At 41.4% G+C, this 13,845-nt stretch overlaps 1 protein-coding gene across 6 annotated transcripts in view; it reads left to right on the top strand.

Moving 5' to 3' along the window:
- Positions 1-1,019: 1,019 nt before the first annotated feature.
- LOC120041942 (protein MTSS 1-like) overlaps positions 1,020-13,845 on the top strand; it is a 60,851-nt gene continuing 48,025 nt past the window's right edge. For 3 of the 6 annotated variants that reach the window (XM_038986810.1, XM_038986811.1, XM_038986816.1), the window contains exons 1-3: positions 1,021-1,409; positions 2,511-2,602; positions 3,870-3,944. In XM_038986810.1, the coding sequence (XP_038842738.1) occupies positions 1,048-1,409; positions 2,511-2,602; positions 3,870-3,944 (529 nt within the window). In that variant the 5' untranslated portion in view covers positions 1,021-1,047. Of the gene's footprint in view, positions 1,410-2,510; positions 2,603-3,869; positions 3,945-13,845 lie in introns of all 6 variants that reach the window. The other 3 variants (XM_038986814.1, XM_038986815.1, XM_038986812.1) reach the window with 2 other exon arrangements.

Raw genomic sequence — 13,845 nt, forward strand, 5'->3', positions numbered from 1 at the left:
TCAGTTTTCAAAACAATTTAATTGGCTATTTTGGTTAATATCCTTGGTGCCCTAGTAGATGGCCTTGGTACCCTAGCAGATGGCCTTGGTACCCTAGCAGATATCCTTGGTGCCCTAGCAGATGGCCTTGGTGCCCTAGCAGATGGCCTTGGTACCCTAGCAGATGGCCTTGGTACCCTAGCAGATGGCCTTGGTGCCCTAGCAGATGGCCTTGGTGCCCTAGCAGATATCCTTGGTGCCCTAGCAGATATCCTTGGTGCCCTAGCAGATGGCCTTGGTGCCCTAGCAGATGGCCTTGGTGCCCTAGCAGATGGCCTTGGTACCCTAGCAGATGGCCTTGGTGCCCTGGCAGATGGCCTTGGTGCCCTAGCAGATGGCCTTGGTGCCCTGGCAGATGGCCTTGGTGCCCTAGCAGATGGCCTTGGTGCCCTGGCAGATGGCCTTGGTGCCCTAGCAGATATCATTGGTACCCTTGCAGATGGCCTTGTTGCCCTGGCACCTCTTGAAGGCCATTTGGCCTTGCCCCTAAAATCCTGATATTCCAGGCCTGTCCTCTCCCTCATTGGGCCTTTAGGTGTATTACTGGTGGTGATGTTACAACTCACCATTGTGTTTTGTATCAAAAAGTGGGTTGGGCCTCTTTGTATGTAAGGAGAGAGCAGCGTTCTCTAGTGTTTATTTACAAAGCACTCATGCAGAAACGTCCTATTTATCTATCATCATTAATTACCAAACCCGGTCTCAGGCTTGGATAACACTGGAGGCCCCTTCGGTCTCCACAGAGTTGGGTAAAGCTACTTTTAGATTTTTTTTTGTGCCATTTATGTGGAACAACTTACAGAGCTCTCTGAAATGAAATGAGTAATGATCAGAGACCTCTATGTTGATAAATGTGTCTGTTTTTCTTATTTTGTTTTGTGGTTTGTGTATATTGTACGTTGTATATATGTTTGATGTATTTATGCAGGGCTCATCTGAAAAAGAGACCATAGACTCAGTATGACTTTCCTGTCAAAATAAAGGTTTAATCATTATGTGAAGTTTCCTATGCTGATTGGTTCAGCTCTAACCAGGATGTGTTGTTTGTGTGTTACAGGAGGCACCAGGGACATTGGTTCAGCTCTAACCAGGATGTGTTGTTTGTGTGTTACAGGAGGCACCAGGGACATTGGTTCAGCTCTAACCAGGATGTGTTGTTTGTGTGTTACAGGAGGCACCAGGGACATTGGTTCAGCTCTAACCAGGATGTGTTGTTTGTGTGTTACAGGAGGCACCAGGGACATTGGTTCAGCTCTAACCAGGATGTGTTGTTTGTGTGTTACAGGAGGCACCAGGGACATTGGTTCAGCTCTAACCAGGATGTGTATGAGACACAGAAGCATCGAGGCCAAGCTCAGAGACTTTTCAATGTAAGGATGTTCTCATTTACAATGACACTACTAGACCATCATTTACCATTGATTTGTAATACATGTCACTTTGAACAAAATTAAGAAGTGTGTGTGAGTAAGTGAGTGTGTGAGTAAGTGAGTGTGTGAGTGTGTGAGTAAGTGAGTGAGTGAGTGAGTGAGTGAGTGAGTGAGTGAGTGAGTGAGTGAGTGAGTGAGTGAGTGAGTGAGTGAGTGGGTGAGTGGGTGAGTGAGTGAGTGAGTGAGTGAGTGAGTGAGTGAGTGAGTGAGTGAGTGAGTGAGTGAGTGTGTGTGTAACAGTGTCGTTAAAGTGAGACATTACTGATGAATCTGTAGAATGTCACCCAGCTCAGCCGATTCTACTCTTTCCCAGCATTCCACTGTCTCAGGGGCATGTCTGGTCCACGACACACAGTCACACACACACACAGTCACACAGGGGGATCTCTAATTTCTTCAAGGCATTTTGGAGAAATTCTTCTTGCGTCTCCATGGCTGTGACAGTGTGCAGTAGTAAACCTAGGTGCCTGTGTAGTCTCAGCTGTCTGGTTCACATCACCACTATGCCCCGCCTCCTCATCACCACTATGCCCCGGCCCCTCATCACCGCTATGCCCCGCCCCTCATCACCGCTATGCCCCGCCCCTCATTACCGCTATGCCCCGCCCCTCATCACCGCTATGCCCCGTCCCCTCATCACCACTATGCACCGCCCCCCTCATCACCGCTATGCCCCGTCCCCTCAACACCACTATGCACCGCCCCCCTCATCACCGCTATGCCCCGCCCCCCTCAACACCACTATGCACCGCCCCCCTCATCACCACTATGCCCCGCCCCTCATTACCGATATGCCCCGCCCTTCATCACCGCTATGCCCCGTCCCCTCAACACCACTACGCCCCACCCCTCATTACCGCTATGCCCCGCCCCCTCATCACCGCTATGCCCCGCCCCCTCATCACCACTATGCCCCGCCCCCTCATCACCACTATGTCCCTCTCTACTGAAAGACTAGCCTTTTGGTGGTCAAGGAGAGATCCTAATAAATAATACTGGATTTCTAATGTTTCTCACCTTTGTGGTTGTTGTGACCTGCAGGGCTTTCATGGACTGCATGATCAACCCTCTACAGGATCAGATGGAGGAGTGGAAGAGAGGAACCAACACTCTGGATAAGGACCATGCTAAAGGTATCATAACATATAGATATATAATAATATAGAGAGGAACCAACACTCTGGATAAGGACCATGCTAAAGGTATCATAACATATAGATATATAATAACATAGAGAGGAACCAACACTCTGGATAAGGACCATGCTAAAGGTACCATCATAACATATAGATATATAATAATATAGAGAGGAACCAACACTCTGGATAAGGACCATGCTAAAGGTATCATCATAACATATAGATATATAATAATATAGAGAGGAACCAACACTCTGGATAAGGACCATGCTAAAGGTATCATAACATATAGATATATAATAATATAGAGAGGAACCAACACTCTGGATAAGGACCATGCTAAAGGTACCATCATAACATATAGATATATAATAATATAGAGAGGAACCAACACTCTGGATAAGGACCATGCTAAAGGTACCATAACATATAGATATATAATAATATAGAGAGGAACCAACACACTGGATAAGGACCATGCTAAAGGTATCATAACATATAGATATATAATAATATAGAGAGGAACCAACACTCTGGATAAGGACCATGCTAAAGGTATCATAACATATAGATATATAATAATATAGAGAGGAACCAACACTCTGGATAAGGACCATGCTAAAGGTATCATCATAACATATAGATATATAATAATATAGAGAGGAACCAACACTCTGGATAAGGACCATGCTAAAGGTATCATAACATATAGATATATAATAATATAGAGAGGAACCAACACACTGGATAAGGACCATGCTAAAGGTATCATAACATATAGATATATAATAATATAGAGAGGAACCAACACTCTGGATAAGGACCATGCTAAAGGTATCATAACATATATATATATAATAATATAGAGAGGAACCAACACTCTGGATAAGGACCATGCTAAAGGTACCATCATAACATATAGATATATAATAATATAGAGAGGAACCAACACTCTGGATAAGGACCATGCTAAAGGTACCATCATAACATATAGATATATAATAATATAGAGAGGAACTAACACTCTGGATAAGGACCATGCTAAAGGTACCATCATAACATATAGATATATAATAATATAGAGAGGAACCAACACACTGGATAAGGACCATGCTAAAGGTACCATCATAACATATAGATATATAATAATATAACCATACACTACAAGTCAGTGTAATATACACTACATGACCAAAAGTATGTGGACACCTGCTCGTCGAACATCTCATTCCAACATGTTGACCCCATTTCCCCCCAACAGAGTACAAGAAAGTTCGGAGTGAGATCAAGAAGAAGTCTTTAGACACTCTGAAGCTACAGAAGAAGGCAAAGAAAGGTAGACTCCATCTATCTATCTATCTATCTATGTCCGTCCGTCCGTCCATCTGTCTATCCATCTGTCTGTCCAAATGTCCATCCATCCATCCATCCATCCATCCATCCATCCATCCATCCATCCATCCATCCATCCATCCATCCATCCATCCATCCATCTGTCTATCCATCTATCTGTCTATCCATCTGTCTGTCCAAATGTCCATCCATCCATCCATCCATCCATCCTGCTTCACTTCTCTACTGGCTGTGCCATACAAATAGAATTATTATATGTAGGATACATATAATGTCTGTGGGCTTGGCTGTATGAAGTATAGTATGAACCCTGTACCTCTATGGGCTGTTGTTTCCCCTTGAGGTCATTACCTACACATTCCATGTAGTCTAAAGAAAATAGAGTTGAACGTCACTGTCGTGACGTTGTATTAGTTCATGTGACGACTGTTGCTCATCGAATGATTACAAGTTTCTAATTACGTGATTAACTGAATCAAGTAATTATTAACTCATTAACCTGGGGCACCATGGGAAAACTAGTTTTTATTGAGTTTCTATTTCCCAAATGAACTCAAAGAATATCAGAATATCGATTTTACAACAGCCGCTAATTAACCAGTTGCCTCTACCAATCTCGTTCTGAACGTCGTATAGCCCGTGAATCTGCACGGACCCGGGTCTCACCAATGACTTCGTACCACACCACATCTTATTTGAATAATTATTTACTAAAAATTTAAATTGATGATAAAAGATACACATACACAAAAACACATTCTAGGCTATTGATTAGAACTTAGTATAACGGGCCAACACACTAGGGCGCGTGTTACCCAAAATGGGGATTTAAAAGAGAGAGAGAAAGATAGAGATTACACGAGAGGAATATACATTTGGGTGAAATTGTCAGCTATGCTCATTCTAACCCTAGCCTTGCCCCAAACTGCCGCTGTTATGAGTCAGAATATAATGATGTAATTACTTGTGGAAGGTCTCCGTGGATTTTCCCGGGTGGACTGTTCAAGCTGCTCAATGACGCACTTCTCCTGCGCACCTCTCTAGGTGTGCTCACGATGTCCGTGTCCTTTGGCTTACTGGCCTGTTCCTTTGTCCTCGCTCTGGAAGGGGTCTTCGGAGGACAGGTAGCTCTGTAGCTCAGAGCTCACAGCGTAAAGATGAAAGAGTGTAGATACCACGATTCGATGGGGAGTGGAGGCTAGGTGGTTCGTCTTGAATTCACCCGCTTAGACACCGCTACTCATCCGTAGCTTGGGTAGAAAAAGATTTCTTTGTCTTCAAACTTGTTGCGTTTTGGGTTCGTTGACCTTTTAGACCTTTGGCTGCAGCTCGGGTCACTTAGTCTAATCTGTTAATTCTGCACTCACAGGTTTTATACCCTCGGGTCAGAAGTGGGCGTAACCGCCTTCAGGGCAATTCTCTGGGCGTACCAAGTTTGAGGGGCAAGGTATAGATTTTACTCAAATCCAATTTTAGACAACTAACTTCACATTTCATCTTTACCGAAACATTCTCTTTGATTTGGACATTTTCCACACAACGTACAATGTATAAACATCAAGCATATACGAGGAAAACTCTTAACGTTACAATGTTTTCATAATAACGTAATCTATTAACCTTTAATAACAAAACAAAAATGACATACATTTTGATATTCCATCTATCGTCATGACCACCATTGTAGTTGACGGAAACCATTGTTCCAAAGTCCCTTTATTGCATGTTTAAAGTTCTGAGGCTGGTTCTCCATAGTGAGAGGGAATGTTTTCTGTGGCCTCAGAATTACCATGGGTGTGAGGGGTCATAAAACCCCCACATCTTCAGACCCCTAGATCTCTCCTCATCTGTTGGGGTTGAGAGATAATCTGTAGGGTTGTGGTCTCCTGTAACCTGACCTGATCAGGACAGTCATGACATCACTGAGGCTACTCAGGGACTCTACAGTATAAAACACAGTACATATTTGTAACATTTAATTATATATAGTACATCTCTGTGTCCTTTATCATCTCTGAACATCATCTCTACGTACGCTTAGGCAAATGGACATGCAAAATTGAGTTGAACATCCTCCCTACTGAATGTCCTTACTCTATGCTATGGTTTCTGTTGGTGATGTAAGAATGTTCCTGATCCCTGTCAGACTCTGTGGATTGTCAGATATCATCTGTACAGATGAATCTATCTAAATGATGTCTGGAAACATGGAGGGAAAACAACAACATCAGCTCATATTGACTGTCATTATACTGAAACCAGGACACTGCCTGTGTCCCAAATGGCACCCTATTCCCTATATAGTGCACTACTTTAAATCGGGGTCTATAGGGCCCAAAAGAAGTGCACTACATAGGAAATAGGGTGCCATTTGGAACAGATTCTCCGCTCAATTACTGAGTATCAGTTTGTGTCGTCCCCGCGTAGGACAGCACATCCCAATTGAATACGCATGCAGTCAGTCGGTCTTTGTGTAGGCCTACGCACCATGAAAGGAAATGGAGACGCTATGGAAAAGGTTCAATATGTGTCTAGACAGATAGACAGAGAGAGAGAGAGCATCTATGGGAAGCTCCCATTCAAGCTGTCAGTTATCTTCAGTGACTAAAGTCCAGTTGAAATTTCAAAATGTCCGTCTTGAAAGCACCAAAACATCCATGCATTTTCTGCTTTCAAAGTGAACTTCAACTTTTTTTAAAAACTTCTTTAGCTCAAATACTGGGCTGTTGTATTTCCATGGAGCAGTATTTAGCAGTATGCACCTGGTCTTCTTATTCTAGTGTTATTAGATGTCTTGTCTAGAGGAGCAGTATTTAGCAGTATGCACCTGGTCTTCTTCTTCTAGTGTTATTAGATGTCCTATCTAGAGGAGCAGTATTTAGCAGTATGCACCTGGTCATCTTATTCTAGTGTTATTAGATGTCCTATCTAGAGGAGCAGTATTTAGCAGTATGCACCTGGTCTTCTTATTCTAGTGTTATTAGATGTCCTATCTAGAGGATCAGTATTTAGCAGTATGCACCTGGTCTTCTTATTCTAGTGTTATTAGATGTCTTGTCTAGAGGAGCAGTATTTAGCAGTATGCACCTGGTCTTCTTCTTCTAGTGTTATTAGATGTCCTATCTAGAGGAGCAGTATTTAGCAGTATGCACCTGGTCATCTTATTCTAGTGTTATTAGATGTCCTATCTAGAGGAGCAGTATTTAGCAGTATGCACCTGGTCTTCTTATTCTAGTGTTATTAGATGTCCTATCTAGAGGAGCAGTATTTAGCAGTATGCACCTGGTCTTCTTATTCTAGTGTTATTAGATGTCTTGTCTAGAGGAGCAGTATTTAGCAGTATGCACCTGGTCTTCTTATTCTAGTGTTATTAGATGTCTTGTCTAGAGGAGCAGTATTTAGCAGTATGCACCTGGTCTTCTTATTCTAGTGTTATTAGATGTCCTATCTAGAGGAGCAGTATTTAGCAGTATGCACCTGGTCATCTTATTCTAGTGTTATTAGATGTCCTATCTAGAGGAGCAGTATTTAGCAGTATGCACCTGGTCTTCTTATTCTAGTGTTATTAGATGTCCTATCTAGAGGAGCAGTATTTAGCAGTATGCACCTGGTCTTCTTATTCTAGTGTTATTAGATGTCCTATCTAGAGGAGCAGTATTTAGCAGTATGCACCTGGTCTTCTTATTCTAGTGTTATTAGATGTCTTGTCTAGAGGAGCAGTATTTAGCAGTATGCACCTGGTCTTCTTATTCTAGTGTTATTAGATGTCTTGTCTAGAGGAGCAGTATTTAGCAGTATGCACCTGGTCTTCTTATTCTAGTGTTATTAGATGTCCTATCTAGAGGAGCAGTATTTAGCAGTATGCACCTGGTCTTCTTATTCTAGTGTTATTAGATGTCTTGTCTAGAGGAGCAGTATTTAGCAGTATGCACCTGGTCTTCTTATTCTAGTGTTATTAGATGTCTTGTCTAGAGGAGCAGTATTTAGCAGTATGCACCTGGTCTTCTTATTCTAGTGTTATTAGATGTCTTGTCTAGAGGAGCAGTATTTAGCAGTGTGCACCTGGTCTTCTTATTCTAGTGTTATTAGATGTCCTATCTAGAGGAGCAGTATTTAGCAGTATGCACCTGGTCTTCTTATTCTAGTGTTATTAGATGTCTTGTCTAGAGGAGCAGTATTTAGCAGTGTGCACCTGGTCTTCTTATTCTAGTGTTATTAGATGTCTTGTCTAGAGGAGCAGTATTTAGCAGTATGCACCTGGTCTTCTTATTCTAGTGTTATTAGATGTCCTATCTAGAGGAGCAGTATTTAGCAGTATGCACCTGGTCTTCTTATTCTAGTGTTATTAGATGTCTTATCTAGAGGAGCAGTATTTAGCAGTATGCACCTGGTCTTCTTATTCTAGTGTTATTAGATGTCCTATCTAGAGGAGCAGTATTTAGCAGTGTGCACCAAGTGGCGCAGTGGTCGAAGACACTGCATCTCATGGTAAACATTACCCCAGCACTGATTAACAATCTGGACATCTAGCATGGTAAACATTACTGGACATCTAGCATGGTAAACATTACTGGACATCTAGCATGGTAAACATTACTGGACATCTAGCATGGTAAACATTACTGGACATCTAGCATGGTAAACATTACTGGACATCTAGCATGGTAAACATTACCCCAGCACTGACTAACAATCTGGACATCTAGCATGGTAAACATTACCCCAGCACTGATTAACAATCTGGACATCTAGCATGGTAAACATTACCCCAGCACTGATTAACAATCTGGACATCTAGCATGGTAAACATTACCCCAGCACTGATTAACAATCTGGACATCTAGCATGGTAAACATTATCCCAGCACTGATTAACAATCTGGACATCTAGCATGGTAAACATTATCCCAGCACTGATTAACAATCTGGACATCTAGCATGGTAAACATTACCCCAACACTGATTAACAATCTGGACATCTAGCATGGTAAACATTACTGGACATCTAGCATGGTAAACATTACTGGACATCTAGCATGGTAAACATTACTGGACATCTAGCATGGTAAACATTACTGGACATCTAGCATGGTAAACATTACTGGACATCTAGCATGGTAAACATTACCCCAACACTGATTAACAATCTGGACATCTAGCATGGTAAACATTATCCCAGCACTGATTAACAATCTGGACATCTAGCATGGTTAACATTACTGGACATCTAGCATGGTAAACATTACTGGACATCTAGCATGGTAAACATTACCCCGGCACTGATTAACAATCTGGACATCTAGCATGGTAAACATTACCCCAACACTGATTAACAATCTGGACATCTAGCATGGTAAACATTACCCCAACACTGATTAACAATCTGGACATCTAGCATGGTAAACATTACCCCGGCACTGATTAACAATCTGGACATCTAGCATGGTAAACATTATCCCAGCACTGATTAACAATCTGGACATCTAGCATGGTAAACATTATCCCAGCACTGATTAACAATCTGGACATCTAGCATGGTAAACATTACTGGACATCTAGCATGGTAAACATTACTGGACATCTAGCATGGTAAACATTACCCCAGCACTGATTAACAATCTGGACATCTAGCATGGTAAACATTACCCCAACACTGATTAACAATCTGGACATCTAGCATGGTAAACATTACCCCAACACTGATTAACAATCTGGACATCTAGCATGGTAAACATTACCCCGGCACTGATTAACAATCTGGACATCTAGCATGGTAAACATTATCCCAGCACTGATTAACAATCTGGACATCTAGCATGGTAAACATTATCCCAGCACTGATTAACAATCTGGACATCTAGCATGGTAAACATTACTGGACATCTAGCATGGTAAACATTACTGGACATCTAGCATGGTAAACATTACCCCAGCACTGATTAACAATCTGGACATCTAGCATGGTAAACATTACTGGACATCTAGCATGGTAAACATTACTGGACATCTAGCATGGTAAACATTACTGGACATCTAGCATGGTAAACATTACTGGACATCTAGCATGGTAAACATTACTGGACATCTAGCATGGTAAACATTACTGGACATCTAGCATGGTAAACATTACTGGACATCTAGCATGGTAAACATTACTGGACATCTAGCATGGTAAACATTACTGGACATCTAGCATGGTAAACATTACTGGACATCTAGCATGGTAAACATTACTGGACATCTAGCATGGTAAACATTATCTTACTTGGAAACAGAGTTTCTGATTGGAGCAGAGTTTCTGATTGGAGCAGAGTTTCTGATTGGAGCAGAGTTTCTGTTAGTATCATGTTGGCAACGCTGTAGCTCGCAGAAATGCAATGTTTTGGAAAAACACCATACATTTAGAGAAGTTGAATGTTTGATGAAAAACCTTTAAGTTGATGAATAACGTATTGATCAAAACCACCTGAAATACTGAACTAGCTAACTAAATGACCAAAACCACCTGAAACACTGAACTAGCTAACTAACTGACCAAAACCATCTGAAACACTGAACTAGCTAACTAACTGACCAAAACCATCTGAAACACTGAACTAGCTAACTAACTGATCAAAACCACCTGAAATACTGAACTAGCTAACTAACTGACCAAAACCATCTGAAACACTGAACTAGCTAACTAACTGACCAAAACCATCTGAAACACTGAACTAGCTAACTAACTGATCAAAACCACCTGAAATACTGAACTAGCTAACTAACTGACCAAAACCATCTGAAACACTGAACTAGCTAACTAACTGACCAAAACCACCTGAAACACTGAACTAGCTAGTCTAAATGACCAAAACCACCTGAAACACTGAACTAGCTAACTAACTGACCAAAACCATCTGAAACACTGAACTAGCTAACTAACTGACCAAAACCATCTGAAACACTGAACTAGCTAACTAACTGACCAAAACCATCTGAAACACTGAACTAGCTTGTCTAAATGACCAAAACCATCTGAAACACTGAACTAGCTAACTAACTGACCAAAACCATCTGAAACACTGAACTAGCTAACTAACTGACCAAAACCATCTGAAACACTGAACTAGCTAACTAACTGACCAAAACCATCTGAAACACTGAACTAGCTAACTAACTGACCAAAACCATCTGAAACACTGAACTAGCTAACTAACTGATCAAAACCACCTGAAATACTGAACTAGCTAACTAACTGACCAAAACCATCTGAAACACTGAACTAGCTAACTAACTGACCAAAACCATCTGAAACACTGAACTAGCTAACTAACTGATCAAAACCACCTGAAATACTGAACTAGCTAACTAACTGACCAAAACCATCTGAAACACTGAACTAGCTAACTAACTGACCAAAACCACCTGAAACACTGAACTAGCTAGTCTAACTGACCAAAACCACCTGAAATACTGAACTAGCTAACTAACTGACCAAAACCACCTGAAACACTGAACTAGCTAACTAACTGACCAAAACCATCTGAAACACTGAACTAGCTAACTAACTGACCAAAACCACCTGAAACACTGAACTAGCTAGTCTAAATGACCAAAACCACCTGAAATACTGAACTAGCTAACTAACTGACCAAAACCATCTGAAACACTGAACTAGCTAACTAACTGACCAAAACCATCTGAAACACTGAACTAGCTAACTAACTGACCAAAACCATCTGAAACACTGAACTAGCTAACTAAATGACCAAAAACCACCTGAAACATTGAACTAGCTAGTCTAAATGACCAAAACCACCTGAAATACTGAACTAGCTAACTAACTGACCAAAACCACCTGAAACACTGAACTAGTTAACCTAAATGACCAAAACCATCTGAAACACTGAACTAGCTAACTAACTGACCAAAACCATCTGAAACACTGAACTAGCTAACTAAATGACCAAAACCACCTGAAACATTGAACTAGCTAGTCTAAATGACCAAAACCACCTGAAATACTGAACTAGCTAACTAACTGACCAAAACCACCTGAAACACTGAACTAGCTAACTAACTGACCAAAACCACCTGAAACACTGAACTAGCTAGTCTAACTGACCAAAACTACCTGAAACACTGAACTAGTTAACCTAAATGACCAAAACCACCTGAAATACTGAACTAGTTAACCTAAATGACCAAAACCACCTGAAACACTGAACTAGCTAACTAACTGACCAAAACCACCTGAAACACTGAACTAGTTAACCTAAATGACCAAAACCACCTGAAATACTGAACTAGCTAGTCTAACTGACCAAAACTACCTGAAACACTGAACTAGTTAACCTAAATGACCAAAACCACCTGAAATACTGAACTAGTTAACCTAAATGACCAAAACCACCTGAAATACTGAACTAGCTAACTAACTGACCAAAACCACCTGAAATACTGAACTAGTTAACCTAAATGACCAAAACCACCTGAAATACTGAACTAGCTAGTCTAACTGACCAAAACTACCTGAAACACTGAACTAGTTAACCTAAATGACCAAAACCACCTGAAATACTGAACTAGTTAACCTAAATGACCAAAACCACCTGAAACACTGAACTAGCTAACTAACTGACCAAAACCACCTGAAACACTGAACTAGTTAACCTAAATGACCAAAACCACCTGAAATACTGAACTAGCTAGTCTAACTGACCAAAACTACCTGAAACACTGAACTAGTTAACCTAAATGACCAAAACCACCTGAAATACTGAACTAGTTAACCTAAATGACCAAAACCACCTGAAATACTGAACTAGTTAACCTAAATGACCAAAACCACCTGAAATACTGAACTAGCTAACTAACTGACCAAAACCACCTGAAATACTGAACTAGTTAACCTAAATGACCAAAACCACCTGAAATACTGAACTAGCTAGTCTAACTGACCAAAACTACCTGAAACACTGAACTAGTTAACCTAAATGACCAAAACCACCTGAAATACTGAACTAGTTAACCTAAATGACCAAAACCACCTGAAACACTGAACTAGCTAGTCTAACTGACCAAAACTACCTGAAACACTGAACTAGCTAACTAACTGACCAAAACCACCTGAAATACTGAACTAGCTATCCTAAATGTTTAGTTTTTCTACAAGTTTGAATCAATACACACGTTTCTAGTCTCCCCTATGAGAGGCCCTCTGCTTTAACTAGGAGCTGAAAGGAATAGATCAATCCTGACTTCAAGGGGAAGGTTTCACCTTTGGACACGTGTACAGTGGAGCGTTTAACACCATATATCTGTCTAGACTGAATTCTTCCAACATGTTTTTCCAGCTTGGCCTCTTCATTAGGAAGTCTGTTATTAGTACAACACGTTCACCCTCACAACAGTCCTCTTCGGCAGATCAAACAGCTCCACCCATGTTGGGGCACATAATGAATGTGGTGATATATGTCAGTGTCAATGCTGACAATTTTGTAAGTCGCTTAGTTTATCCTAAGAGTCTGGTAAAGCTAAAGTGCCATTATTAGACGCACAGTGACAGTCACAGTGGCAGTCACAGTGGCAGTCACAGTGGCACATATTAGCAACATGAATTGTGCAGTCTCCTTCAGGCCTCTTGACTGACTGAAATGTTTTCCTTTTTACGGCCCTGTCGTCGACCTTGTTGCCCCCCCGGTCGCTTGGCACCTGCTGTTGTTGCCCTGCAGCTGATGCCCTGGGTAAGTCTGTAACAGACTGGTGGTCTGTCTGTTTGTCTGTCAGCCATCCAGCCTGCTCTGCGGCCTCTCTGTGGGGTCCAGGGTTTCAGTCAGTCTGTTAGTCTACCTTGTGCTGCTATGCTGCTTAGTGTCCCGTTCTGTTCTCCACTGTCCCCTGCTC

Source organism: Salvelinus namaycush, unplaced genomic scaffold (assembly GCF_016432855.1).
Source record: "Salvelinus namaycush isolate Seneca unplaced genomic scaffold, SaNama_1.0 Scaffold583, whole genome shotgun sequence".
Lineage (NCBI taxonomy): Eukaryota > Metazoa > Chordata > Actinopteri > Salmoniformes > Salmonidae > Salvelinus > Salvelinus namaycush.